General features: G+C 37.2%; 1 protein-coding gene across 2 annotated transcripts in view; it reads right to left on the reverse strand.

Moving 5' to 3' along the window:
- The window catches only part of SGCZ (sarcoglycan zeta), a 209454-nt gene that overhangs the window by 35449 nt on the left and 146983 nt on the right, over positions 1-27022 (reverse strand). For both annotated transcript variants that reach the window (XM_053660017.1, XM_053660015.1), the window contains exon 3: positions 20222-20309. In XM_053660017.1, the coding sequence (XP_053515992.1) occupies positions 20222-20309 (88 nt within the window). The remainder of the gene's footprint in view (positions 1-20221; positions 20310-27022) is intronic.

The following is a 27022-nucleotide window of genomic DNA, read 5'->3' on the forward strand; positions in this document are numbered from 1 at the left end:
CGCCAAGTGAGGACACAAGGACAAGCCGGCTGTCTGTGAGCCACTAAGGGGCCAATTGCCAGCCACCGGGCCTGTTGGCACCTTGATATTGGACTTCCAGCCTCCGGAACTGTGAGAAACACATTTATGATGCTTAAGTCACCCAGTCTCTGGCATTTTGTGATAGGAGCGTGAACTAAGAAATTGTACTGTCATTGTTTGTTAAATACACAACTGTCTAGAATGGAAAACATGGGATCTTTGTATTCCAAAATATCCTCCAAATTTAAAATTATGTCTAGTTTCTAGTGAGCACTTGGTAGAAAAATGTCAGGTCATTTAATTCTAGATTTAAGCTTTCTTTCCCCTCCTTAGTCCTCACTCCCACCTGAGCCCTCCTGCCCGTCCTCGCCCACCGGCTCTGGGCTCCAGTAACGTCCAGCCTGCCGCCATCAGAACTTCTGACAAGCACTCAGCAGGAGGAAGAAGTTAATGCCAAACCCTGGTAACATGTGGGATAATTCTCTAAAAAGAAGGCGTGTGTTTTTCTTGTATTCTGAAGTACATACATGTTTTCAGGTCAACGCAGACAATTGGAAAAGTTGCTAAGGCAATGTTAAGTAAGATAAAACTGGTTAATTTCATGGGCTGTCATGTTTAAAACAGCATGAATTACATTTTAAAATCAGCTTTTTTTAAAGCAAAGAACTTCCCTCCTGGAGTTTGATGACAATTATTGGAAAAACCATGAAAGACCCGTTGTCCTTGGTAACAGTTACTGCACGTGGTCTTGCAAAAGTTATTTCAGCAGCCTGCATTCAGCTGAGTGTTTTCTTCTGATTATGGTCTAATTCTGCTACATTATTTTTTAATCTTTTAGCATAGTAATACAACTGGATGATGTTCAAAAAACTATTTGAGGCTGATGTGTTGATAAATGTGAATTCTGAGTTTTGAGGCCTTGGAGAACTCAGGCATAAATTAAATTGGAATTGCCTGGAAGATATTGTAGCTATTGTACACATAAAACCTTAACATATATATTATGCTGCTTCCTGCAAATACACTTTGTTATTGGGTGAATTGATCTGCACAGTATACCACTGACTTTAATGATTTGGGGTAAATTAGACCCCTATAAGTACATGCATGCACAAACAATGTATACACACACTAGCAAAGCTTTTCTTGGCACAATACTTATGTCACCATATAGCAGATAATTTATTAACATAAAAAGGCTACATCATGTGGCTTAAACTATTATTGTCGGGGTATGGAAAGGTGAGCTGAAGTCTTAATTTATTAAATTTAAATAAGCGAAGCAAATAAGAAAATGCACTTAAAGTAGAAGAGATATATCGAGGTCAGCAATAAATGCATGAAGAATTATCTAATTAAAGCATATATAAAATTATTACTGCAGCCTACACTTTATTCAACATATTAGTTTAATTACAGAAGGAAATACTGCAAGAAATTAGCAGTGCATTGATAGTAAATAAACATTTTAAATAAAAAAATAAGTTTGAACATATTGTGCTTCTGTACATAGCTTTCTTCTCCTGCAAATGGAGGAGTAAATGTAAGTAATCGAGCATATATTGCATTGTTGTTAATATTCCCATTTAAAGTTAGGATATTAGGCTATATGAAACTAAATTAATTATATCCTAACAAGGTTGTGTTGCTATTCTGCATCGTATTTTCCTGGCATCACATGATCTCTAGGCTGGGTCTACTCAGGATCTCCTGGTACAGAAGGAAGGTAACGTTCAGTTTAATTGTATCTCAGCCTGGGGGGGCCTCCCGCATTGCCTGACAGCCATATACCTGGTGATTCTGGGTGAATTCTAGACTTCATCAGTTATCCTAAACACCAACTCGCTAACTAAAATATCGAAACTGAATGTTGTCTTAGGTATATCTCTGAGGAAATTTATGTCAACAACTTCAAAATCAAGTGAGCAGTTAGAGTTAGAACCAGTGAGAGCTGGCAGGAAAAGAGAGGAAATAGGTACTCAAAATAATAAGTTCCATGAAAGGACCGAAGAGTTTAATTCATACCCCAATCTTTTCTCTGGTTCATTGCTGATTTAATTAATGTTCTATATGTTCTTCAAAAGGAAGCACACCACAATAATAACTAAATAATTGCTCGTTCTCAGAGGCTGCCCCATTGCCCTTTTCAAACTGCCCACACTTCTATAGATCACACTCAGCAGCCGGAGGCATGTTTTGAGGACAAGGAAAGTGGCTCTAATAGTATACCCACTGCCTGCATTTTCTATATACATTAAATCAGTCAAACACACAGACTGGAAAGTTTTCTTTAATAAAAATCTCCAAAGGAGCTAAAAACAATATATTACCACAAGCCTTTTGGAATAATTTAGTTCTGATGTACAGAAAACAAGGCAAAGATCACAATGAGTATGTCTGATTATCCCTAGTGTGTTTTCCTTAAGCATATCCTGTTGTATTTTGTTGTGTGTATAACTCCAATTTTGTATCTGCCAGTACTTTCCAGGTCTTGACAAAGAGTATTATTAAATGATTAGAAATTCCCATGAGAAAAACAAAAACAAAATTCAATACACTCAACTAAATCCCATGTCTTGAAATTTCGGGTTTAGGATTATCATGGGCCAACAGACAAAACAAAGTTTGAAACAACAAAAATAGGTGCTTTTATGAAATATAAGCGCTGTGCTTCATGTCGCACTGTGTGAGCCATGGAGAGGTCACATGGGACGTACATGCTGTCCGTACTAGGGGATCGTACTAGGGGAGCAGAGTGAGGGAGAGGTGGGCAGGGCCAGGCTGCAGGGCCTGTCTGGAATTTGCAGTTCTCATAGGGTCCTGCCAGAGGTCCATTTTTCCTCATCCCCCCCAAAGCTCACAGATGTGCCCTCACACACACACACACACACACACACACACACACACACACACACACACACACACCGACTTATGCTTTCAAAGTGCAGGAAGAGCCACTCTTCGGGTAAGGGAGATGCAGGAACTCTGAGGCTCCCTTCTCCACCCTGTCCCAACCTGAGGCTTCCATCCCATGTCTATGCCAGTGCAAACTAGTTCTGCAGTCCAAGTTTGTTTGTTAACTGAAATGAATTCCATTTCTTTTTATCATTTGTACTTTCGTGCCTTAACTTTCTCTCCCTCGCCCATGTATACCACTCCTACGCCTGCATACTGTTCCCACCAGAGAGCATGAGTGTTCCTGTAGCCCCCTCATCTTTCCAAACACTCAGTGTTTTCAGACTTTGTAGTTTTTTCCAATCTGAATGTGTAAGCGCTATGCCACCATAGTTTCAATTTACAATTCCTTGATCGCTGTTGGAATAAACATCTTTTTTCTGGCACTGCCCTTCAATCTTACTGACATCAGACTCCTCACAGCCAGCCCATGGAAGCTGTTGGGGCTGGGTCTCTCTTCAGAAGTGGTCCGTTTCTTATCTCACGGTAGTAGTATTCTCTCTGACCAAAGCAATTTTTTAATGCAAAAACACATGACAGACACTCTGGTGATTTTTGCTTGATGTTTTGAAAGTGGCACCGTCTTCTCCTCAGATCACAGACACGGACCATGATATAAACTTGAGGCTTTTAAGTCTAGCTCCCACGTGGAAAAAGTCTGCCTGAGAATTCAGCCAATCAGCAAGAAAGGAACAGAAAGAGAAGGGCGGAGAGACACTCCTGAATAATTACTTAACCAGCTGGATGCAGTCAGAGACAAGCTAATCTATCCCTGGACTTACCAATTATATGAATCAATACATTCCTTACTATGCCCATGTCAAATAGTTAATAAATTTGGATTTGGTTTTCTTGTAGTTGCAGTTTTTACTCTTTCTTTTCTTCTTTATGTTTTTATGCATTCATTCATTCTAATATACTTTATGCACATTTCCTCTAAATAATATGTAATATAACTTATTTAGTTGTGGTAGTTTAATTTGCTGACGTAGTCAACTAATAATGCTATCTCATGGGTACCAATTAATTTTAAGTTCCCTGCCAGATACCACAAGTCTTTTCTTCTCTATTTTCAAAAGCATGTTTCTTTGACAATTAATTTATCATTTAAAGATCACACTGAAATTCATCTTCACAGTCCATGTATTCACTTTTTTAATGTAAAAGAACTTACATAGAAGCCATTCTAGACAACTGCATCCTTGGCAACATTACTTCTTTACAGAGTAACTCAATATTTTTACTTACACTACCTTTTGCTACGTATAATAATATTTAAGGTGTCCTTATTAACATTTAAAATTTACATAGAAATTGTTTCATAGTTCCACTTAATAACAGTCAGCCTTATTGTCTTGTCTACAAGCTTCAGCAAGATGGTGTTTAAATAGAATATCAATAATTACATTTTAAATATAAATGGGCAAACACTAAGTACCACAATAAAGTTTGTGCAATAGTGCCCACAGGTAGCAATCACAGTGTAGATTCCAGTCATAAGGGGGAGCACAGTCCTGGACAAGACTCACAGAGGATCGAAGCCACCCAGTGGAGACCTTCTTTGGAGACCAAGTCCAGTGTGATGGCACATTTGTTAATACGTAGACATAAGTATTCTGTTTTGTTGATAGGAGCACTGACTTTCAGAAGAACTTTACCTTTCATGCATGTATATCAACAAATCTTTTCTTCTGCACTTTTTGACACACAGTATACCCTGGGAGACCTTTTCCACACAAGATCAGATAACTCTTCTAATATAAATACTTTTCATTATTTGTTTCAAATTTCAAATAGAATTGTTATATTATTCCATGGTCAATTTAGTGTTTTACTGGTTAAAGATATAGAGATTTAACTTTTGCTACTAAACTGTTAAATAATTAAGTCAATGTCATTTATTTAGTAATTCCACCTCTTTTGTCCCCATTGATTTGAAAAGATGTATTCATCTTATATTGAATTACTGTAGACACATGGTAACTTTCTTAGTCTTCTGTGTTCTTTTTTTTTGCTTTTGATTTTTTTAAAATTACGAATTGTATTAGTTAATGTGCCTGTAATATTTGATGCTACATATATTAAAATTCTCTTGGCTTTTCATTAAACTATATTATTTTGGAAATATTTTACCCATTATTATTTTCATTTGAATTGGTTTATATTTATAGGTTAATTTGGGGAAAACCTGATTATTTTAATAAGATGTATATTCTAGAGTTCAAACTTTTTAATGTATATTTTCAATAAATAACAATGTAAAAAACACAATTCATAGAAGGCATTATTCACTATTCATTTTTATGTTCCTATAAAACATTCGCATCTAGAATAGATGAATGCTACCAGGATTAACGAGCTGTTGGAATGTCAGAAAACTAAGAGAGAACAAATATAAAATCTTAATGTCCCGTCAGTGACTGGTTAAAGGGCCAGATGCTGTAGGTAATTTAATTGTGCTCATCGCCCAGTGGCAGTCCTGTGAATGTCATGACATGTGAAAGCACCTGCCCACGCCGATAAATCAAGTGATAACACTTAATAACCTTAAAGTGCTAGAAGTAAATGTTACCTTGAGTGATCAACATCCCATAAAAATTACAGTATGTCTGAATAAATCTTTACTGGTGGTTTTCCCATTAAGGCAGTAATACTACTATTACGAATAATAATAGCAGCTAGCGCATCTGTAATGCTTAATATGCGCTAAGACTGTCTCTTATATCAACTTACTTAATGATCAGAATAATCCAACAAGGCAGGTAAGTATCATTATGCCTGTGTTACCGCTGGGAAACTCAGGTACGGAGAGGTTAACTTGCTCAAATCACACAGCTGGGAAAAGCTTGCATGAGAACAAACCCTTGGAGTCTGTCTGGCTCCAGAGCACCTGCCCTTCACTCAGAGCCTTTTCTGCTTCCCAGGTGCCCAGGGCACTTTTTAAAAAAATTTTTTTATTGATTATGCTGTTACAGTTGTTCTATTCCCCCCTTCATTCCCCTCCACCCTACCCCCCATCCCCACCATTACCCCCCCTTTAGTTTATGACCATGTGTCTCAAGTCCTTTAGATTCTATATTTCCCATGCTATTCTTGCCCCCCATCTATTTTCTATCTACTGTCTATGCTACTTATTTTCTGTACCTTCTCCCCCCTTCTCCTCCTCCCACTCCCCTGTTGCTAACCCTCCTTGAGATCTTCATTTCTATGTTTCCACTCCTGATCTAGCTGTCCTTTTAGTTTGCTTTCGTTTTAGGTGTGGTTGTTAATAACTGTGAGTTTGTTGTCCTTTCAACCAAGATTGCTCTATCCAGCAAAACTTTCATTTAGAATGGAAGGACAGATAAGGTGCTTCTCAGATAAGATCAAATTCAAGGAGTTCATCATCACCAAGCCCCTATTATATGAAATGTTAAAGGGACTTATCTAAGAAAAAGAAGTTAAAGAAACATGAACAGTGAAAGGACAACAAACCCAGGGCGCTTTGAACTGATGATGCTGAGCTCCCAGCAGCAGTTGGGTCTCTGAGATCCTCCCAGCAGGACAAACTGAGGCCTCAGTCTCAGGGTATTAAGGTCAGTTCCTCCCCCTCCACAGTCCTCTCTTTGTACCTTCTTTGTTCTCATACCTGTATTTTCTCAGAATCACTCTACTATATACTTTCTGTACTCAGTTGGTAATCTGCTTCCAGGAATCCCAAAGGAACACATACATGTTAAACACACTTTTATCCTCTAGACACACTCTACTTGTTCACATTCATTGGTTTTACTTGTAATTTACATCACGAAGCATATCTTTAATACCACCATGCCACTCTGAGTTCAAACTTAAAGTGACTCTTCATAACAAAAGGCGTCCAAAATGTTTGGATTTATATAAAAAAATAATACAGTATGGACCCAACTACTCTTTTGAGTTTAAACCTAGTTCTTCCATATGCAAACTACCTGTCCTAACACAGTAGAAAAATTTTAAGTTGAATAAAGTAGATGCTACTTTAATAAATCCAGAGCTACATTTACAAGGGGATGGGAAGTCTAAGGACAAAAGAGACCCTTGGTCGTACTGAGTAAGTTTTACTGCGCCCTTGTCAGCAGCTATGATGGCATTAGAGACCATGTGGGAATAAACCTGGCGGTGGGTGTGGAGGGAAGATCTCTAGCTCTGCAGCGACAGGGCGCATCAGTAGGAAGCTGGAAAAGAACATATACTTTCTAATTGTGCCTTCCATGGCTTTGCACCAAAACTCAGTCGCCATTTAGTATGTGTCACTTAGCTTTCTGTTTCTTGAACTATATCCACATGTGAAAGCTCAATTATGCTAAATAATATTTCTTCATTTTGATTACTTTGAATGTGTCCACTACACAGAAATAAAATTCTATAAATTTAGTTCTATTGATGTTCTGACATGCAAAAGCTTTTATTATGTTACCATAAAAATGAAATGACCAGGGGGAAAGAGGCATGATAAAAGAGAAAATGGAAGGAGGCCAGAAAACCCATTTAAGATCATAATCATTATTAAATCACTTTCAATATCACACGTTCTTGCTTTGAAACACTTATGGGAATCTCTTTCAAAACTGTTTATTCTTGTTATTTACACTGTAACCCTACCAACACTTTCCTTAATCTGTTAGATTTTCCTTGTGTAAGAAAACTCTAGGTATGTTTTCAAAAGGCACATTTGCTGTTCGGCATTTTCCTTGCTCAGCCATTGTGACCTCACAGCTTTTACTTGAGGCTGAATCAGGCCTCCTCCCTTTCCTATTCTAAACATGCTCTCCTTTGAAGCTCCTACCCCTAAGAACCAGAAACTTTATACAATGGAGTCTGTTTCATTTTCAACAGTTTTGCATTGTTTGCATTCATCTCGTTCCCTTTGTTAGGAATGTGATTTTGACAAATGAATAGCAAAGGTAATTTCTATTTTCACTGAGCTTTAAAGGAGGTTATTCACAAGCTGAGGTGACCTATTCAACGTTGCAGTCAGTGGGCTATTCTAAATGATAGGTTGATTATGGGTGAGAAAACAGAAGCAGGGGTTGTATTTTGAAGAGAGACTGATTAGCTTAATTTTTTTAAAAGCCTCTGCGTGATCTTGTTAACTTTACAGGAAACAAGCAAACTTTTTCACACTGGCTTTTGCATTTTATATTCCCAGGAGCATGCATGAGACTTCCAGCGGCTCTCATCCATTCTAGCACTTCATGTTGTCAGTATCTTTTATTTCAGTGATCACAATTATTACTGTTTATGATTTCTCAGAGATTTTAATGTGAAAACATGTATAATTGATATCTTAGTGTATGATATGGAAGGCTTTACTCTCCAGCGATAATATCGAAGGCATTACTTTCCACAATGCCCCAGCATGGACTTAGGTTGTAGATACATTTAATGATTCAGTTAAGAGTAAAATCTGAGTGAGGAATGAGGCTGCAGGTGAAGAAAAAAGGAGAACCAGTCATGAGGACTCAGGAAGAAAGAGCATGGAAGAAGTAAGCTTATTTTTAGAGTCACATACTCCTTAGTCCCCCAAAATAACTTCCATCATGACTGGTCTATAGTCATGCAGACTATGTAGATGAATACAAAATGGCAAAAACGATGCAAAAGAAGAAATGAGAGATTTTTCTAAATATCGTGACATGAGAGAAGATGGGTTTTGAAGATTATGAGATAGTAACATGCATTAATTTCTTGGAGGGGTGAAAGGAGGGAAGAATACAGAGTCTGCGTCAGTCTGGTGTGTTTGTGAGCATTTAGGAAAGACAGCAGCCGATACATGACCTCAGACGAAAGATTTAAAGTAAGACACGCTCAAACTGGATCAATGTATGAGGGAAGGTACAGCATTCAATATTCTTGATTTTAGGCAAATACATGACAAAATATTGAAGCAGGATATGGTGGGGAAAGGTTACAAGTAAATTCAGAGCTGAGTAAATACTTTTATCAAAGAATGCTGCCCATTAAAAGGGCTGACAGTAATTTTAAGGCAGTCTTAAAGAGATTTGGCAACACTGTTAGGAGGTATATTGTCCAGAGTCCAGTGAATACTTGGACTCAAGAATCTCTCTGGTTCATTTGCCCCCTACTTATACTCAATCTTCTAGTCCCACTGTGCTTTATTTTTCTGATGTGTGCATGATTTTACTTGGAATTTCTCCAAACTACACACAAGAATAGACACATACTCCAAGGTAAAATTTGAGGGAAAAGCTCATGGAGTTAATAGAACTAGACCATCATAAGGAATGGTCTCCACCCTTTGTCTCCCTGTATTCACTGATCGGGTCATTAGCACTGTTCTTTAGTAACCTGGCCTTGACTGCACCTCATCTATGGTCTTTAAAACCGAGGTAAACAATCTTCTGTGTACATGCGGACCTCTAGGTTGTGCTTAGCTCTCTACCAGCAGATGTTTTCAGGTAATTAGTCCCATAACCTTACATTTGTGAACAGTACGCCCCATTAAGCAAATTTCCAAAGACAAGTTTCTAATTAAGGCCAACAAAAAAATTGCATGTTCAGTAAGTCAATTATATATGAAACCCAAATGCACCCGCAATGCCAAGGTCCCACAAATTGAGCCTCACTGAAAACAAAGCTTGGTTCAATGTACAAATTATACACTCAATTTCGGGTAAGCCATACAGCTCTAGTGCGAACTAAATATCTAAACTATAATGTAAAAAAACAGTTATTACTTTTAAATTTTATTTTACTTTTATACTCTGTGATATATCATTTTTATTTGTTATAACCTTTTCACCATTAAAATTGAAACACTGAGCTATGGCCATAGCATATTTTTAATAACTTTATGCAATCACAGAATTAACAAAACAGAGTTATTTGTGTCTTTAATGCTTTCCTTAGTATTGTAATGTTAGAAATCCGTAATCAATTCTTGTATCACATCTATCCAAAAAACTACATTATCTCCTTTTCTCACCATGTAAAGACATGGAATGGGCTGGGTCATGCCAAGGTGGTAGAACACGGCACCTTCAAAATGCATCTTAATAGAGTTGCCATTTCTCACTCTATACTACATCTTCATTCCTAAATACTCAAGAGCAGATTTATTTCTCTGACAACTAAAACATCATTAACAAATATCAACTTTGAAATATATATTTTGCCTGTCGTTAAACTTTTCAAAACATGTACATTATTGCTTTTTCCTTTAGACACTGAAATTCCCTTATATCTGAGTTACACTGATTTAGGATCTTAATTTCTAAGAATCCCATCGTCCTGTTTTCCTAAACTGATTAGTTAATATTAAACTAATTAACAGTAGTTTAATATTAATGCATAACTTAATTGATATGAACAATGAACCCTTAAAATCAACGATGCATTTATTTAATCCCATAACATGTATACAATTAAACCTAAGTGTTTTGTTGATCTCCCAGAGTTCCACAGGACTCTTTTTTGCATAAAATATTCATTCTTATAAGGTGTTCCAGACCACTACAGCATTCTCTAAGTTAAAAAATACGAGTCTAGAGTCTATGAGCATAAATTTTTGGTGTGCGAGAGTGATCTGTAACCTTCTACTTTATATATGTTCCACACCACCTGGAGCCAATTAGGTGGGTCCCAGGTGTTCAAGGTACTAATTGCTTTAACGTAAGATTACATGTCACTTTAGGGGTCTTTAAATATTTGTTATAAATATCCTCATCTACATTTTCTCCATTTATTTAGGGACAAAACATGCTGACGTTTAACATTTACAAAAATAAGCTGATTGCGCTTGCTGAGTTAGTTTATGTATAAAATTTCATTATAAAACATTTATAAAGCCAGAATTTGATGAAAGAGTAAAAGCGTAACAAGGATGTTGATTTAGTTGTGTTTGTTCACACTCTTACTTTTAACTCTAAAATATGTACTTATAGCTTGTGGTTAAGATGTCAAACACTCAAATCAGGTGTCATTTAGTCAGGACTACTACATAGAGGACAATTTAATGAGCCAAAGTATTCATCAATTAATTTCTTTCTCCAAAGGTAAAAAATCGGTTTTCCCTTTTAGACCTGGAACAGGAGAGATCTATGGAGACAAAGTGGCATAATACTTATTTCATAGATAAGAAAACTAACGCCCAGAAGCTTGGTCAAATGTGCAGAATTTTTATATGTAGATCTAATAAAAATTACGCAATCACAGTAACTAACTTATGCACAACGCAAAATGTGCTTCAGGAAGCATTCTCTGAATTTCACACATACTTGCCTATTTAACTCTTTATTTCTTTATTTGTAAATAATTGTTATAGAACATTGGGTGTGTGCCTGTAACATACATGTAGGTTGTAAAACACAGTGAGGACATGAACACTGGGAGCCCCCTCCCCAGATTTAAGAACCGCCACGTGACCGGTCTGTGTGCTCCTGCCCTGCGCACCCCTTCGCCTCCCTCCCCCGTGGAGGAACTGTTGTGCTGAGTTATGTGTTCCTCATTCCCTTCTTCTCTTCTAATAGTTCTGCCGTATGTGTGTGTGTGTTTCCTCAACAATGTAGCTCTTCATTTTGCTTCATGGTGAGGTCTTATTAAAAGTGCCATTATTATTGTCTGGAGATCTGTGCTGCCGTTGGTAGGGTAAATGGCAGGCTGGCTGCAATTTTTTAGGAAATGTCTCAAGGGGAGGAAAAAGGAGAAATGAAGTAAATTAAGTAAAATGCTGACAATTACAGAACATATGTAACAAGAAACAGGAACAGGACTGGCTGCACCAGGGCTGTCTAAGTGGCAAGAAGCCTGGGGAGCCTCACACAGAGGTGCGGTACACGGCGACAAAGACTCCTGAATGAGACGCGTGGCCTGTCTAATCTTCACGTGGACCGTGGGAGAGGAATGGGAGGAGGGTGCCCAGAGTGGCCCGCTCACAGAGCCCGGAAGTGACAGACCTGGGGTTTACCTGTTTAATTATAGTATCAAAATACAATTCCTCCCTAGAACTAGTCTGTGAGGAAATTATGATTTCTAGGTGAACATATTTTTTTACAACATTTTAATATATAAATCATATTATGGCCCTGGCTGGCGTAGCTCAGTGGATTGAGCGCGGGCTGTGAACCAAAGTGTCCCTGGTTCGATTCTCAGTCAGGGCACATGCCTGGGTTGCAGACCAGATCCCACTTAGGGGCATACAATTGGCAACCACACACTGATGTTTCTCTCCTTCCCTTCCTCTTCTTCTAAATATAAATAAAAAAATATAAAATCTTTAAAAAATCATATTATGTAGGTCCTCACAATATAACTATTAATTAAAATGGATAGGAAAATAATTTTTATTGAATGTATGTTCTGATTTCCTTGGTTTTCTATAACAACTCTTAATCATTAGTCATCATCAGAGTGACTGTCCAGCAAATGTTTTGTGTCGAATCTTGCTCTGCTCAGCGCTTGCAACAATCTTACAAGCATCAAAGTCTATTAAAGTCTTAATTGTAACACAGTTATGATTAAAACTTTGTGATTAATTATGCAATTAATCCTTAAAATATGCCTTTACTTCCTGCTTTATAGAGAGTTGGCTTTGCCATGAGAGTTGGCTAGTAACTTTTTTGAAAATGCTTCCAAATTAACCTGTAGCCTATTGGATGGAATAAAACGCTGACGTCTCCATCAACCCTGCTGTCTGCAGTAGCTGACTCAGAAATGTTTCTAAGACATTGTGCTGGCTTTGCTTTCCTTATGTCAGTTCTGTGGGGAAGCCTGTGGGCTGCATGTGTGTGCATGTGTGTATGTATGTTTGTGTATCTGTCTGTCTATCTTGGCAGTTAGTGGTACACTGAGTTAGGCAGACTGCTATTGACATGGTTAAGAGACTCAGGGTTTTCAGTTTTTTACTAAAGGATATGAATTTATAATCAGGTTGCTTGTTTTCTGAAATGAGAAGGTCCAGCTACAATCAGGAATTTGGGGGCTCCCGCTTCAGCTGACAGATGATGAGCCAAGGGGAGTATGTATCGCTAAAGAAATGGTCACACACATCGCCTCTTGCAGGTAGGCCTAGGTATTATCCTTGAATGAAGTTGAACCAGTAGACATTTATGTATTTGCCAGCCACAGTTATTTTCATCTGGCTGCACCTGACTACCTTGTTCTCAACATTCTATAACTACGCCAAAGCATTAGCCAACTCAACTCTCCTCTTAATAATGTACAGCTGCTAAAATAGTATACACTGTATCATCCAGTTTTCTTTCTATTAATCAATGAGAACATCAGTTCAGTGTAACTGTGGGGGAAAACGTTGGTTTCCCATAAGAAGCTCATATGTTTATTCCTTAAATATAGTGGAATCATGTCATTACTTACAATTTCCTTTATACCTTTACCACAGGAAGGTCCAAAGTTTAATTTACTCTATAGGACACAAATGGCTTTCATATGTATAAACACTGTACTGATTTTAACGTAATTTTATGTATTTGCACATTTTTATCTCATTAAAACTTACTATATTTTAAACATGTATAGTTCATCCTATCAGCTGTATTATTCATGTCCTTTGATTCGAAATGAGAAGAAACCAAATCAAATAAAAATATTTTCCTGAGGATCCTAATGTGTCATTTTCTTTATCAAGCACATCTTCTCTAATCATAAATAAAACCCATTTGATTTTCAAGTGTGTAGTGGGTTGACAGTCCTTGGAAAAGATGGAGGACCAGGACAGCCACCTCTGTTCTGGCCCACTTGCTGTCCACTCATCACTCCCCTCCCTGGCCCCTCCCTCAGAGACCCCAGGGCCACGGGGGCAAGCTCTGCAGACCTGGGAAGAAACCCGGGAGTTGACTGTCCTGCAGAAGCTGTCTCTTCCTGTGTTCAGTGTCGTGTGGTGCTTAGTTCTCAGAATGCGAAGTGTAACATGGAAGTGGGCACGAAATGCAAATATCACTGTTTAATTTTTGGGCCAGTGGCATTCTTTCTTATTGTCATACGGATTTGTTTCAGAATTACTTTGAAGAAACTTGAAGCATTGAAGAATTGGTGAAGACAGACAAATGGTAATTATAGATTGTAATTGAGATTTTTACATAATTTGATTATGTCACTATATTTGATAAATGAAAATGAGAATATCAACAATGAGCAAATGAGTCTGACAATAACTGCTAGCAATTCCTAGGAGTTAGTTCATTTTTTCCAAATGTATTCAGCATTAAAACCAGGAGAGTTATGATGAAATGTGAGATTCCATTTGAAGCATAAGATTGTGACTTTAAGCACATTTTAAATGTAAAATTTCAGCATGATGGCATTCTAATTATTTAATACCCAATTCGTCTTAATGTTTTACTGGGATACTGCTGTACATGTGGCAGTACATGTGTACATGTGGGATACATGCTGTACCTGGAGCTCATCATGCTTACAAGACCAAACCACAGAGCAATCATTCCGGGTTGCTCACATGACACTGTGACTGAAGTTTAAAGGAAAGATGCTACTAAACAAAAATAATTCAATACAAAACCATCTTTACTCATTAATATTAGTCCATGGGCAACCTTTCAGTTTCTCCTCCTTTTATTTCTATTTTCCTGCTACAGACTGATAACAAAAGACATAGGAGGGGGAAATGTTATTACTTTTTAGCCATTAGTTTATCAAAAAGAAAAAATAGTTTACGATGCAGTGTAAGAATAAGCACCATATAATTTCTTCTGCAAGTTGGCTAAGAGATGTTGAAGGGCAATCATTCTGATGAAATTAACATTTACATTTTTTACAACTACTTACAATAGTTTGTCTTTTCTATTACAGATGAGTGTAATGTTATTGACAAATAAAAGATAATTACCCCAGTGATCTTGTGGGAAAGGTCACCATAAATTAGCAACTCAAATTACTGCAGAGTTAATTATTAGTATCACCAGTTTTATGAAAGAAGTATAGATCAAAACTACATATTTCATATGCACTGCCCTAAGAAAATGATTTTTATTCTGTCACATTGTAGCAGTTTCCTAAGAGAATATGGTAAGCTTCACAAAAAAATGGTGGATAATTGACATTTTATGCATGTTATTTGATGAAATTGTCCTGAAAAATATAAAATAAGCTATCAAGACATATGAACATATCAACACCTAAATTCACACACAATTTTTGTATGTGAAAAAGGAATGACCTGTTAACATAGTCATTACTGATTAAAAAGTGGACATTTTGACCTGGATAGTAATTCTGACATGTACTTAAGAAACTTCTTGTTTTTTTTCTTTAAGAAATCTGACCTCGTGGGACTGTGTACTTTCTTTAACCACTTCTCTACAACAATCTCATTCCTCTCTTTCAGTTTTATTCTAAGAAGAAAAAGTTGTACAAAGAAATCTTGAATTCACTAATCTCCTATGAAAAATTGGAATCTTAGATGTCATGGGGAGAAGGGGTATTGTGGTATCAACAGAAATTTAACATAATGCCTAGAATTTTATAAGCATACAAAAATTTGTCAATTGATTTTTAACCAAAAATCTAAAAATGTTTATATTTAATTTTGAGTGAGCTGTCATATGTATAAGATCTTTTTCTTTGCACTTATTAAATTAGAAGTGATCTCGTTTTATAGTCTTAGAATGAGTCTGGTTTGGGATTAACACAGCGGGTCCATACATGTCTTCGGTTACACATATCCCTGGAAATCAAACCAGCAGGAGAGTAGGCCTGTATGAAAACATGAGAAAGATGGGATACATAGGGGATGGATATTTACTTTGCTGACCAAACACATACAGAATTTCAGGGAAAAATGATACAGCTCACTACTGACAGGGGACATTTTTTCCCTTACATAATGGGAATAAAATATAGCAAGATAATTCAGTCTGTCATGCTTTCTAATGGAAATTGATAGGTACAGGGTGGAAATTAGGATAGTTTTACTTGAAGAATAAATACATTTGTTTTCCTCAAATATTACTCCATTTTTGGAAGTATATTTTTAAATATTGCAAAAACAGTATCACATTTATATTTTAATCAACACTATGCCCCAAAACAAAAACTGAAAAAAATTAAAAGCAGCAAGAAAAAAAGATTAAAATAACTACTTTATGTCAATGCAGCTAAAATTAAAGTCTTTTAAATATATTACTTGATGTCCATGTGTCCTTTATACTAGTTTCTGTAAGCCTTCCCCTTCTCCCCTGAAATGCCCTCCCCTCTCCCCTCTGGTCACTGTCCCCCTGTTCTCTATTTCAGTGTCTTTGTTTTTATTTTGCTTGCCTGTTTGTTTTGTTGTTTAGCTTCCTGTTAAAGGTGAGATCACATGGTATTTGTCTTTCACCACCTGGCTTATTTCACTCAGCGTAATACTTGCCAGATCCATCCATGCTGTTGCAAAGGGTAGGAGCTCCTTCTTTCTTTCTGCTGCATAGAATTCTATTGTGTATATGTACCATAGTTTTTTGATCCATTCATTTACTGATGGGCACCTAGGTTGCTTCCAGCTCTTGGCTATTGTAAATTGTGCTGCTATGAACATTGGGGTGCATAGGTTCTTTTGGATTGGTGTTTCAGGGTTCTTAGGATATAATCCCAGCAGTGGAAATGCTGGATCAAAAGGCAGGTCCATTTTTAGTTTTTTTTAGAAAATTCCATACTGTTTTCCACAGTGGTTGTACCAGTCTGCAATCCCACCAACAATGAATTAGGGTCCCCTCTTCTCCACAACCTCTCCAACACTTGTTGTTTGTTGCTTTATTTATGATGGCCATTCTGACCAGCATAAAGTGGTATCTCATTGTAGTTTTAATTTGCATCTCTCTGATAGCTAGTGATATTGAGCATTTTTTCATGTGTCCCTGGATCTTCTGTATGTCCTCCTTGGAGAAATGTCTGTTCAAGTCCTTTGCCCACTTTTCAATTGGGTTGCTTGTCACATGGAAAACAACTAAGGGGGGTGAAAATGGGAGGGAGGTGGGGAGCACTGGGGGGGTGGGCTGGGATGGGAGTAAAAAACAGAAAACTGTACTTGAACAATGATTAAATAACTAAAAATGAATAAAAATAAAAAAGAATTTATAAAAATAAATATATTGCTTTAATTCATCCTATTATCTCTTCAACTTATACTTAAAGAAATATGTATCCTGATATGACTTGAAAATTTTCTACATACCAGGTATATTTACATCATTGCAACAGTATTGTAATCCAACATATATTCCTCAACTATCACAAAGACACATTGGATAGAAAAGCACTGTGAGATTTCTAAGCAATAGTAATGCATTTCTAACTAAAGTGATATAATTATTATAATCATCATCATCAAAATAAATACAGATTTGAAACATAACTGTCTACTATTTGAGATACTGAAATTGCCCTGCTTCTTATAATATTATTCTTAATAAGTGTCCTTATTTCTGTTTTATAAATGAAAAGTCTGACTCTCCAAGAGATGTTACTTTTTGGCATTCCAGATGGTTTGACTCCAGAGGTGAGTGAACATTTTGTCCCCTCCACACTCCCCTTTCTTCAGCTGTTTTGTTCTCTGTGTGTTTATTGAAATAGACAAAGCAAGGAAAAGATGGAGGTCACCAACAGCAGACCTTGGTGACTAGGATGTTAAACAGTTCTTAGCTTAAGCATCAATGGATTGAGTATATTTCCATCCACAAATATAAGCCACTACATCATTAGCTTATTGATTTGCTTCATTTAAAACTAAGTATAACCTTTCTCCCTCCACCCATCCTTTCTCTCTCTGTTTCTGTTTTTATCATTTCTTTTTCTTTCTCAATTGGCAAATATTGATACTCTATTACAATCAATTTAGCCCTGGCTGGTGTGGCTCAGTGGACTGAGTGCCAGCCTGCAAACCAAAGGGTTGCTGGTTTGATCCCAGTCAGGGCACATGCCTGGGTTGTGGGCCAGGTCCCCATGGCGGGACGCCTGAGAAGCAACCACACATTGATGTTTCTCTTCCTCACTCCCTTCTTCCCTGTCTACAAATAAATAAATAAATAAAATCTTTAACAAAAAATAAATCATAAAAAGTCAGTTTAAAACTGGTTGGAAATACAACCATGATACTATTATTCTTTATCTTTCCTACGGGAAAGCATACAACAAAATACAAATGGTATTTGATTACACCCCACATAACTGAACAGATGCTTTGCTCCATCAGTAGTAGTCATGTAGCTGTTGTGTTACAGTGGATACTGAAATATGTTTTTTGTGTGTTTAACACTTCGTCATTTCCACTAGGGACATTTTCTTTTTCAAATCAGGAACAGAATATAAAAGAAAGTTTTATCTGTCTAAAGTCTTCTCAACATTAAGAAAATTATGACATGGACCCACGGGCAAAGACCACAGGAGCAGGGGATTGAATGTGGGAGGTGGGCAGTGGGTAGGGGAGAGGAGAGTAATGTGGGAAAATGGGAACAACTGTAATTGAACAACAGTAAAAATTTTAGAAAAAGAGAAAAGTATGACATGGAAAACCTGCCTGTTCAGGCCTGTTTCTGCAGTTCCAACATAACAGTAATGAAATGGCTTGTTCACAGGCACTGAGTGGCTGGTGCTTCTGAAGCAGTTCTGTATCCACAGACATATTTCTCTTCTCTGATTTTAAATACATTTGTGTATCACTCCTCTGCGTAGTTGACATACATCTGTGTATCACAAAACACTTTCCAGTTATGGTAATAATGGATACTTACTGACCAACCCTTCCACTTTACAGATATAAAATAAAATTTAATTGTTATAAGTAAAATATAACTATATATTTTTGGAAATATATGCTAAAACATAAGTTCTACTTTGGGGTTCATTAAAATGAAAAACATATCAAAAAAGTATTTCATATACTTACAAAGGAAGTAGACAGAATCAAACTCACATTTATAAATCTCAAACTTTAAGTGTCACATTTTTGTGTAGTTTAATTAAAGTGCTTCCCCAATAAGGTCAAGTTAAAGGTCATCATCACCAAGCCCTTATTATATGAAGTGTTAAAGGGACTTATGTAAGAATATAAAGAAGATTAAAACCTACGAATGGTAAAATGACAACACTGTCACAACTGTCAACAAATTAACCTAAAAGAAAGGAAAAACAAGGATAACAAAAACTAAGCAAAGAACTAGAATGGGAACAGAATCAGAGAAATGGTCATCACATGGAGGGTTTTCAGTTGGGATGGGGCGGGGAAGAATGGGGGAAGAGGTACAGGGAATAACTGGTAGGCATAAAATAGATGGGGAGGTAAAACATGGTATAGGAAACAGAGAAGTCAAAGAATTACGTACAACCCATGGACCTGAACTGACAGGTGGGAATGCTGGGGATTGAGGGGTACAAGGTGAAGGGGAGATAAAGGGGGGAAATTGGGAAAACTGAAATAGTATAATCAATGAGATATACTTAAAAAGAAAAAAAAGAAATATTGGAAACACACCTCTGCATTCAGATGATGATAAATTTATTAGGATAAGGGTAACTCAGTCCTCAGAATTTTAATTTACCACTTGTAATATGCTTTCATGCACACACATACACAAACACAAAATACCAATAAGTGGTAGGCAATTTTCCCACAGAAAAAAATATATATTCATTTTTCAAATTTTAGCAATTATAGACCAAGTAAATCTTTGTGTTACCTTACATAATTACAACCAACTTTTAATTTGCCTTTCTTCTTACAAAAATTGAGTCAAATAACTTCTTAGAAAAATTGAGTCAACCAATAATGCCATTTAATATGAATCTCTAAATTAAAATTTTTGACAATATGATAAAACACTGATACTTTATCATTAACTTACGCTTATCACTTCTGAAGCCTGTAAGCCTTACATTGTAGAAAATTCAACATTAAATTTATAAGTAATCATACATTTTAGATTCATTATATTCAACTAGTATGTTAGTTCTGATTTATATAAGCTGGTATTAATATTTATTGGTAAATGATTCGTCTAACATAAAGAATAAACAGACAGCATCATATATGTTAATGCAGCCCCATAATAACACACTGACAACAGGAATAACTACCAAACAGAGGAAACTGGAACTAGTCTCACAGTAAATCAGATCGAATGTGAGATAATTGGTCTGTTTGGGATGTCTCGATATGCATTCAATAGATGATGCGCATTTGCTTTTCCCAATTTAACAACCACAGAGTTTTACATGGAGCAAGATGGCACACACAATTGGACCCCAAAACACTCACCTACGGTCAGCTGTCCAGTTAACTGCCCCATGTGATTTCTTGCATTCACTGTTACATTCCTGTCAGACTGTAAGACCAGTGGACTATCCTGGGAAACATGTACAAAATAAAGAAATCAAATAAAAAATAGAAATATAGACAAACCTTAATATATAAAACTATACTCCACTTGTTGGGGTATTATCAAAATTCGATTTCTCTGTTTTATACTGGTTGAACAATATAGAGAAAGGGGATGCCTCATAATAACTACTATACAGAACAGCAATGGTTCTACATTGGTGAGTGGGCATTAAGTATGGGATGTAAGCATTTCCAACATTACTAATTACTGTACATTGCTGGAGTAATAGCCTCTCTTCCCCTCTCCTCCCAATGCCATGTACACCTGGCTTTGAAGATATATTAGACCTTATCCAACTGAGAAAGTGTCTTTTGAAGCTGAACTTGGAATTTAGACATTTCAGCTTAAATATTATCCCCTCAAAATTGTTCCTCCTGAGAACTGTAACTGTAGATTCATTCAACTCTCAAACTCCCAGTCTCCATTTATTTTCTTTGAAGCACTTATCATAAGACAAATCTATTCTGCTCATTTATGTGTTTACTTGTTTTTTTTTAAATCTGTTTCTGTCTCAAAAAAAAAACTGCCTATGGGACACACAATTATATCCCCACTACTTAGTGTACAGCTGAAGGAAAGCATTTACTAAGTGAATGCTTAGTGAATGGATAAATGAATCTTCATAAGATAATAATAAATATTGCCTTATCTATCCCATGAAGAAATTTGTTGTAAATCGTAGAATAGTTTAATTAAGGAGGTATATAGAACATAAGGTATTTGTCTGGGAATTCTCCTTTAGTATTTATAACCTCAACTGATGCTTTCTTCTATCACCTATTTAGTACTTAATAGTAAACTAATTTACTGAAGGGCATTATCACTGCCTAAGGAACTGATGTGTTAGATTTTGCCACTGACTGTTTCAGACAAGGAACTTACAACTGGCTACCTGATCATTTTTATGATCTAAAACATAAGCAGCAAGGTTATTTCCAGACTCTCCATTCACTCATTCATTCAACAAATATTCATTGAGCCTCACTAGGTAGGATATAGTCCTAGGACCTTGAAACATTTTGGTGTTCAAAATGGAATAATACCTGCCCTTCTGTGGTTTGTAGTCTAGGCACTGAAATTCCGAAAATATCTCCTGACACTGCCCTCACCATCAAGGTGGCGTGTCACCTCTATGTCAATGGAAACATGCAAGTGCTTTCATGTATGAACCATAAAAAACGCTTTGGAAATTAGCATCTGAAAGTAGTGATTTTGATGCACGTGGAGAGATTTACTGGCTTGTTTCTAAAGCTGTTTTGTGCTCTTTCTGGACAGATAAATACAAAGCGTTGAGCAGACACACACACACACACACACACACACACACACACAATTTCCTCTCTTAAAACTGTGCTTTGCTAATAGATCTAAATGAAGACTTGGTCTTTTACAATAATTTCCTGCATTTTGAAGATTATATTTATTCTGTAAATGAGGCATAGTTGTACAAATATCACCATAGTAAAATTTCATTCCCTGCCTGTCTCACCACAACTCGTTTCTTTTTGCAACACATTGAGTAATTACTGCAGTTTTAAAAAATCGAATCATTTTCCCATGATGTTGCTATGCTTCAGGTTCACCTCTGAAGATACTCGACGTATTTTAAACTAATTCCATCCTTCATTTGAGTAATATGTTCAAATTCTATTTAAATATGTGATAAAAATGTGATAAAAATGACAGCAACTTTTTCAATCATGTAAAAAGTATACAATCCTAAACTATTTATAAATCTGATAATAACATTTTTAGGTTAAAAATCAGTACCTCTTAACCCCCAAAAATGACATTTAAGAAGGGTTTATATCTTTCATCTTGTATCCATTTCTCCAAAGGTCTCTCTATAAAAAAATCACTTCCACTAATAAATCATAGGTGTCTACTCTCTTTTTTATATTCTCTCTTCATGTTCCTTTATATTATATGTCTGTGCTACAAAACTTGGAAAGCTAGCCTAGTTTCAGAGAGTAAAATAGACATAACAGTCCTCCCTTCTAGAACATAATGAGGAGAAAATGATTTGGTGGTATTATCTCAAGGAGTAGGAATGAAACATAACGGTCTGCAAAGGTGACTGGTGGCATCTTACATGCACAATGTATAAATATTTTAGTTTTCTTTTGGAGAAAGAAAAATTTCATGTTTAGATTCAAACATCCTTCCGCCAAACCAGGAAATCCTCCATTAGCAGGTATTTCCATTTTCATCCTGGCTGTAAGTCCAGGGAATCTGTTTGCCTTTTTTTGCTCCTCTGGAGACAAAGCAGGTAGGAGACCCAGGGAGAAAGGCAATGGCACCATTAAACAGGCCTGAAAAGGCTGCTTGCCTTTCCTTCACCCACACATTCATTAGCTGCGGATGGATCCGGCCGGAACTTTGCTAACTTTGCTAACGGTTATAGACAAGTAATGCAAAATGTTCTTCTCATTGTAATGCCTTTGTGATAGGCAGGCCCATTGACTCAGAAGGAAAAAATGATTCTTTTCTTGGTATTTCCACTGTGTTCACCTTTGTTTATCATAAACATTCACTGAGTTTCCTGTGATGTGTCCATCTCTTTGACAGTCAGTGGGTGTAGAACGAAAACAAAGGAGACAAACTTTCTTCTCTTATGGAGCTCATAAACTAGTAAGCCAGACTATGAACCAGATAAATAGCAAACAAAACAAACAGAGAATGTTACAGTAACAAGCTGCTGTGATAGACAGTTCTCTAAACAAGTGCATATTATTCTGACGAGAAGATGTGTGTATATGTGTATAAGGTGCTGTATGTGTAAGGTGCTGTGTGTATAGTATAAGGTGCTGGGTGTACATGAGACACTTCAGATATTCACTCTCTCAAGACTAACCATTAATTAAGTGATAGCAGAAAAAGCTCTAACGGAGGCAGCAGCTAGATTTCCTGGCACTCAGTCAGTGCCAGACACCATGTACTAGCTCATGTATTTATGATACTTTTTGTGAATTTTGATTAAAATCAAGAAAGAAAGTGGTTGCAGGAGACGGTGGACCCTGACTGATGTCAGAGTCTGCCAGATGCTGGCTGCTTGACTTAGCGAGTCCCACCTCTCTGTGCGATGATTTCTTCATCTGTAAACAGGGCGACAGTATATAGTCTGTGGGGATATTTTAAATGAAATGATGAGATAATACATAAAAATGTTCAGACGCGTGCTTAGCCTTTGTTAAGGGCACTATTAGTGTTTTCTTTTATTATTTATTCCTCAATGTATTTCCAGTACTCTACCAATGATAGTACTGGCTACTGTCCACTCTGTTTTACAGTGAAGGCAACTTCAGCAAAGAAAGCATATGTCAGTTGCTGTAAATCACGTGGCTAATAAATAACAGGATCCATTCAACCCAGAAATTTGGGTCTAGAATCTCTCCTGTCAAGCATTATAAGACACCATGTCTCTGGTCGGTGATTGATTTCTAGGCTTTCTAAAATGGCAGATCAAAATCTGAAAATAAATAAATGTATTGGAAGAAGATACAAGTTAACATTGCTTTAAACATTCCAATCTCTAAGAAATACCTGATATACACACTGCCTCGCCAGTGAGTGAGTCAGGACCTCCACATTACCATCCCCCACCCGCCAGTCAGCTGGGTTCATTTCGCTTCCTCAGGTTCTGGAGGAAGGGGGCACGTTCCTGGGACGCCTGTGTACATGTGTTAGGATACTGCACGTCTCAGAGCTTCCCTAATTGCTATCCTAAAGGAGAACATGAATTAATGATCCACAGTTTTCAGTGTAGATGGTATAAATTTGATGTGTCATTTCTGAAATGAATATACAATTTTACCTGAGTTTTACCAGGTAAGTTTTCTTTTTCTCACTCACAGTAATTGCACAATTTTGCAAGAAACCTACTTTATGCCCAAATTTTCTGTCTTCCTTTTCCTCAATATGGAATGAGCTATGTCAGAAATGTGTCTTAAATACACCTTTCCCCGTCTTTCCTGTGACCTCTCCTATAACAGACTGGTAACTCACATCAAAATAGCCACTTCTTCCTAAAATGAATATTTTTAATATCAATGTATATTTAAAATTAAAGACATATTGGCTTGTTTCAATGAAAGCAAAACAAAACACATTGACTTCATTCCCAGTATGGAAAACATCACATTCTTAACCTATAAGGTACTGTATAATGTAACGCAGTCTTACGTTGGCAGCCCCATTGCACACCCCTTCCCCGTGCTCACATTTGCGCGTTTCTGAAAATATGACACTTACACATGTTCTCATCTTCCGTGCCCTGTGCCTGACATTATTATCCACTTCTCCATCAACTGGCAAAACTATAGGTGTTTTTAAATCACAGTTCATGTCCCCTGGGAAGCTCTCCTACTTCTCCCAAGTCAAAATTCATCTCCCACTCTCTGGTGCCTCAGGCAGGGCTGAGGCCAAAGCCCATCACAGGATTTTTTTGCCGTGTTTTGTTTTGTTTATACCCTGCATTAGACTGGACTGTCCTGAAATCAGCGTGTTGTCATTTTCTTTCACACATATGTACTTTTGAAAGTACACTTTGTATCATGCACCTAGTTCATGTTCAGTCAATGCCTGTCGAGTGAATGCACAGAACCTGAAGTGTGAATAACGATGCACCCTGGCCACGATGGCTCACCTGGATTCATGTTCAGATCACACAGAACTTACTGAGCTCTTGCTACTTTTTTTTTTGCCCAGAGTAAGGGTTTTTTTTTAAAGCATTTAAGTGGTACAAGTTATATCACATTGTGATTTCATTTATATTCACCACCTCTTGCTGCCCAAGGCAGACACTTCATTACTTTCCTGAATATTTGACCTACTTAAGGAGCTGCAAAACAGGTAATCTTAAACATTCTTTAGTTAATAAAATGATTACTTGAAATTTTGTTTCCTTCGGAATGCAAAGTATTTAACTGATGAAATACATATTTTAAAAGGCACCAGCACTGATCATAAAAAGGAATCTCACTAGAGCTGTTAAACTGACTTCACCAAATCATTGGTGTTCACATTTGAACTTGAATGTGAAGTAGTGCAGAAGAAAGTGCACTTATTCATCAATCACTTCCCAACACTTTTTTTTTCTAAGAATTTCTTCACTTTGTTTTATTCTCTGTTATAAATGATCTGTTCATGGAAGTCACTGATGGGAACACATTATGAGAACGTCCTGACTTGGGACTGCCCTTGGCTCTTCCTGGACTCCTTCAAGCTCTGCAGAAAACACAGTAGTCTAGACGAACTCCTCCTGAGGTCCTCCTTATCCCAACTGCTATCCAGGAGTGTGTCTCCGGAACCTTGCAGGGGTGGAGGTGTTGTGCACGCAGCACTCTGTTCACAGGGCATCGGGGGCAGTCTGCTCCTTCTGGAGCATTCACAATACTGCCACGCAACCTTTGGCCACGGGTAGGCTTAGGAAACTAATGCTTCTTGAATCCATAGTTTAAAAGGGAAATGTACTATCTCTACATAAAACAATAAAGATCCAGATCAATAAAAGGCTGCTATTGTTTCCATCAGATGACATAAAACTTCCAGAACTGTCTCTTATTCTTTCAGATGACATCTGCAGCCTCAGGGACACTGTCTCCTTACTACCTCCTCACTGGACGCTTCTTTTCCTTCCAGCCACCCCTTCAGTCTTCCTTCAGGCTGCCCCTGACTGCCCTTGGCCTAGACGGAAGGGTGCTCAGCTGCTTGCTGTCACACTGGGACTCTGCTCAACCAGAACACTCATTGAGGAGCCTGGCTGAAGTGTGCCCCATCTAAAAAGGTAAAGGAGACTAGCTGTTTTGCCAATGATACCTCAGACGAGGGTTTAATCTCCAAAATATACAAATAACTCGCACAACCCCACTCTAAGAAGACAAGCAACCCAGTTAAAAAGTGGGCCAAGGACTTGAACAGACACTTCTCCAAGGAGGACATACATAGGATGCAGAGACACATGAAAAGATGCTCAATATCACTAGCTCTCAGAGATATGCAAATTAAAACCACAATGAGATACCACTTTACACTGGTTAGAATGGCCATCATAAACAAAGCAACAAACAAATGGTGGAGAGCTTGTGGAGAAAAGGAAACCCTAATTCATTGTTGGTGGGATTGCAGGCTGGTACAACCCCTATGGAAAACAGTATGGAATTTTCTCAGAAAACTAAAAACTAATCTGCCTTTTGACCCAGCAATTCCACTGCTAGGATTACATCCTAAGAACCCTGAAACACCAATCCAAAAGAACCTATGCACCCCAATGTTTATAACAGCACAATTTACAATAGCCAAGAGTTGGAAGCAACCTAGGTACCCATCAGTAAATGAATGGATCAAAAAACTACGGTACATTTACACAATGAAATTCTATGCAGCAGAAAGAAAGAAGGAGCTCCTACCCTTTGCAACAGCATGAATGAAATTGGAAAGCATTATGCTGAGTGAAATAAGCCAGGTGGTGAAAGACAAATACCATAGGATCTCACCTTTAACAGGAAGCTAAACAACAAAACAAACAAACAAGCAAAATATAACCAAAGACACTGGAATAAAGAACAGGCTGACATGGACCAGAGGGGCGAGGGGAGGAAATATCAGGGGAAAAGGGGAAGGGTTTACAGGAAAAAGTATAAAGGACACATGGACAAAAACTAAGGGGGTGGAAATGG

Source organism: Artibeus jamaicensis, unplaced genomic scaffold (assembly GCF_021234435.1).
Source record: "Artibeus jamaicensis isolate MK-2021 breed Jamaican fruit bat unplaced genomic scaffold, CSHL_Jam_final scaffold_833, whole genome shotgun sequence".
NCBI classification, from domain to species: Eukaryota; Metazoa; Chordata; class Mammalia; order Chiroptera; family Phyllostomidae; genus Artibeus; species Artibeus jamaicensis.